Here is a 4,419-nt window from a genome sequence, read left to right as displayed (position 1 = left end):
TCTTAGTTGTATTTTTGTTTTTTCTGCTTTTCTATTACGAGGAAAACATTTCACGTTCTGCCACGAGAAGTGGCACTGAGAAAAATCTGTAGATGTGATGATCGTAGGATCCACAAGGTGGCAGTAATGCAATGACATGAATGCAGTTAGTCATAAAACCCCAAAGAAGAAGAAGACAAAGCAAAAGAGATGAAACGAGGTTATGGCTGTTCATAACAGAATTATTTAAATCTGAAGACAAAGGTATAGTTTGGAGAGGAAGTAAGAAGATTTGGAAAATTAGGTGGGATATAAATAAATGGAAGTCATTTATATACAATTGATGTAGTAATGGTTAGAGGAATAAACAGGAGGGAGGAGATAATTATGAATAGAATAAGAACCAGTCAGTTTTTTTAAATGGAACTCTTTTAAGATGGGAAACATCTTACTGGTTTATGAAGTTGGTGTGATTCTATGGAACTTTTTATTAGGTATAGAAAATATGTAAATCAAAGATACGAGAATTGTGACATAGATATGAGGATCCAATAGGTGGCAGTAGTGCAAGAGCAATGGATGCAAACTGCCGTTACAATGTAAAGGAGAAGAAGAGAAAAAGTAGAAGAAGAAGAAGACAAAGAGGACAGCACATGGTCTGTGTGTTGAATGTTTGAGTGTTTCTCTAATAAATATCTCCAGTCCAGCTTAAACCAGTGAATCAGCGAGCAGTGAACTGCAGAAACATTGACAGAGTTTAAAGAATCATCGTCCAGTTGGAGGAAGAGATGGATGATCAGCGCAACTGCTTGATTTCTCCCGGACTCCCCAGATCATCTTACACCGAATAGGTAGGAAACAGCAGCGTTTGGATGCAGGTTAAGGTCTAAATGTCTGCACCTTTCTGCATGAGGATCATTTTAGTAACGCTCTTTTCCGGATAAATGTTTTGTTAGCAGGTAAATGAACGCAGACATCACAATGAGAATGGCTGATTTATGGAGAGAAAATGGAGTTTCTCACAATCTGAGCTTTGTGCTGCGTCAGTGTTTCGTTGTGTAGTGGAAGTAGTGTCAGTAGTCAGTTAAAACGTTGTAGCTCTGAAGAAGGGACTTTGTAACGGCAGCCCCAAAACAAATACACACATCATGTGCAAATAAAGTTGCCGAAACTGAAGAAGAGTCTGTTTCGTGAGTGCAACACTATTTGTGTGTTTGGTTTCCATCCATCCGTTTTCTAACTCGCTTATCGCGAGAGTTGCTGATGCATCTCCAGCAGTTGCATATTTAGGTTTATATTGTACATATTTCATACTTTAGTTGCACTTTTCCAACTGGATTTTCTTTCATTGTACATGTGTAAATCCAAAGTAATTCAAAGTCTTTCTATCTTGTTATTAGAGGATGATCAGGGTCTCTGCTCCAACTCTTTATTTCTAACGGGTCGATTTGTCCAATTTTAGATATTTTTCCATGTAGAGTTTTTTTTGGGGCTTCTGGGAGAAGCTTTTTGCAATATAGCCCACTTTGTTTCAAACTGCTTTTCAGCATTATGGGAGAGGAAGATACAGCGGAAACGCTATAAAACCATCAGAAAAGGTTTGTTTTGGAATGTTGCCATACAAGATGGCGCCCAGCGACGTAAACGTCACACGCAGTGAACAGATAAAAATTAAGAAATGATTTAAGATCAATTTTCTACATCTGGGAAGCAATTTGAACAAATTCGCGAGCTTCACACATTTGAAATTTTAAGTGTCAGGTGTTTTAAACAGACTTTGATGAAGTACATTTGTCGCCTTTCTTGTTGATGCATAAAATATATACATATAGAAAAACTTTCACACATAACATGTATTGCATGCATGAGAAATATTTCTCTCAGCAAACTGACAATGACTGAGAGCTCTGGCTCGGATGAAATTTACAGTTCGGACAACCACCTCCATGACATGGTGCATTTTTAGCGACTTGCAGCTTAATGCTTCCTGATGCAAAATACAATGAAATGTCCAAAACTCCCTCCTTTATTTGCAGCTTGTACTTTCTCTCTGAACTTTGTCACAACACCTGTCTTTTTCCCAATCATTGACGGCGCACATCAGTAGCCAGGCTTACGGCGCGGGACGGTCCAACAACAGAGCAGAAAATGTCTTCAGATGTCGTAGTGTCGGCCATTTTTATTAATTTTTCTTCAATGGTAATGGTCCGGCTGGGGCATTTAGACCCCGGGCCGGGCTAAATCGTTCATCGGGCCGCTTCCTGTCTAACTTAGAAAAGCAAATAAGAAAGGAACAAAACTAAACAACTATTAACCTACAAATAAATTCATGTTTATAACTCACCACAAGGATTTAAAGTGCACGAAAATTAGATTTAACTATTATTCAAAGTAATAAAAGAAGTAATGTATTGAAATAATACAGTTTACTATTAAATACTAACAATAATCCCTACGACATTTAATTTTGTAATCAATAAAATTATTTTTTAATCCGTTCATTTGAGAATTTTCCAAATGTCAGCTGGATTTGTCGACTGATGTGTATCTCTGTCTACGTTGTTGAATTTTCAATGTTATTTTGTTCATTTCTGTCTTAAACTGTGAACAATTTCTACTATTTACTTCAGTAAAGTTAACAATTATTCTTTTTATCTGTTTGCTTGTCCAGATTCCCTGAAGTGTAACGTTTATAACCAGGAGAGGAGATCCACTCTGGATGAGTTAGAACCTCTGCAGGTGAAACAAGAACAGGAAGAGCAAGAAGATCATCAGATAAAAGTGGCAGAGAAAGAAGTTTACTGCACTCAGGGTGAAGAACTGATTGCATTAAAACTGGAGACTGATACCTGCATGGTGGTTCCTGTTGATGAGCAAACATACCAAACTGAATCAGAACCAAACAGGAACCAAGACATGTTAAAAAAGCCTGATGAAACTGAGAACCAACATCAGGACAGAAGAAAACCTTTATCAGGTGTCATCTGTAAAAAACAATTGACTGCCAAATATGCTGTCAGTGATCATATCAGAATTCATAAGGGTGAAAAACCGTTTTCATGTGTGAACTGTGGAAAAAGTTTTAGTGAAAAACAGCATTTAACTCGGCACATGAGGATTCACACTGGTGAAAAGCCGTTTTCATGTGGGAACTGTGGAAAAAGTTTCAGTCATAAACAGAGTTTAACTCAGCACATGAGGATTCACACTGGTGAAAAGCCGTTTTCATGTGTGAACTGTGGAAAAGGTTTTAGTCATAAACTTTGTTTATCTCGGCACATGAGGATTCACACTGGTGAAAAGCCGTTTTCATGTGTGAACTGTGGAAAAAGTTTTAGTGGAAAACAGCATTTAACTCGGCACATGATGATTCACACTGGTGAAAAGCCGTTTTCATGTGTGAACTGTGGAAAAAGTTTTTAGTCGAAAACAGCATTTAACTCGGCACATGATGATTCACACTGGTGAAAAGCCGTTTTCATGTGTGAACTGTGGAAGAAGTTTTACTGAAAAAAGGCATTAACTCAACACATGATGATTCACACTGGTGAAAAGCCGTTTTCATGTGTGAACTGTGGAAAAAGCTTTAGTCATAAACTTTGTTTAACTCAGCACATGACGATTCACACTGGTGAAAAGCCGTTTTCATGTGTGAACTGTGGAAAAAGTTTTAGTCGTAAACAGCATTTAACTCAACACATGATGGTTCACACTGGTGAAAAGCCGTTTTCATGTGTGAACTGCGGAAAAGTTTTAGTAAAAAAAAGGCATTAACTCAACACATGATGATTCACACTGGTGAAAAGCCGTTTTCATGTGTGAACTGTGGAAAAAGTTTTAGTCATAAACAGAGTTTTAACTCAGCACATGAGGATTCACACTGGTGAAAAGCCGTTTTCATGTGTGAACTGTGGAAAAAGTTTTAGTCATAAACTTTGTTTAACTCGGCACATGATGATTCACACTGGTGAAAAGCCGTTTTCATGTGTGAACTGTGGAAAAAGTTTTAGTCATAAACTTTGTTTAACTAGGCACATGAGGATTCACACTGGTGAAAAGCCGTTTTCATGTGTGAACTGTGGAAAAAATTTTAGTGGAAAACAGCATTTAACTCGGCACATGATGATTCACACTGGTGAAAAGCCGTTTTCATGTGTGAACTGTGGAAAAAGTTTTAGTCGAAAACAGCATTTAACTCGGCACATGATGATTCACACTGGTGAAAAGCCGTTTTCATGTGTGAACTGTGGAAGAAGTTTTACTGAAAAAAAGGGATTAACTCAACACATGATGATTCACACTGGTGAAAAGCCGTTTTCATGTGTGAACTGTGGAAAAAGTTTTAGTCATAAACTTTGTTTAACTCGGCACATGATGATTCACACTGGTGAAAAGCCGTTTTCATGTGTGAACTGTGGAAAAAGTTTTAGTCGTAAACAG

The 4,419-nt window shown here is 37.6% G+C and overlaps 1 protein-coding gene across 1 annotated transcript; it reads left to right on the top strand.

Moving 5' to 3' along the window:
• Positions 1-3,840: 3,840 nt before the first annotated feature.
• On the top strand, positions 3,841-4,419 carry LOC129355925 (gastrula zinc finger protein XlCGF57.1-like; the record flags this gene model as incomplete). Its single annotated transcript, XM_055025568.1, has 1 exon — positions 3,841-4,419. A coding segment is annotated over one exon (579 nt), but the record flags the coding sequence as incomplete, so codon positions are not given.

This window comes from Poeciliopsis prolifica, unplaced genomic scaffold, assembly GCF_027474105.1.
Source record: "Poeciliopsis prolifica strain line A6 unplaced genomic scaffold, Auburn_PproV2 SCAFFOLD150, whole genome shotgun sequence".
NCBI classification, from domain to species: Eukaryota; Metazoa; Chordata; class Actinopteri; order Cyprinodontiformes; family Poeciliidae; genus Poeciliopsis; species Poeciliopsis prolifica.
The sequence above is the reverse complement of the archived record's forward strand: the minus strand, read 5'-3'. Positions and strand labels throughout refer to the sequence as shown.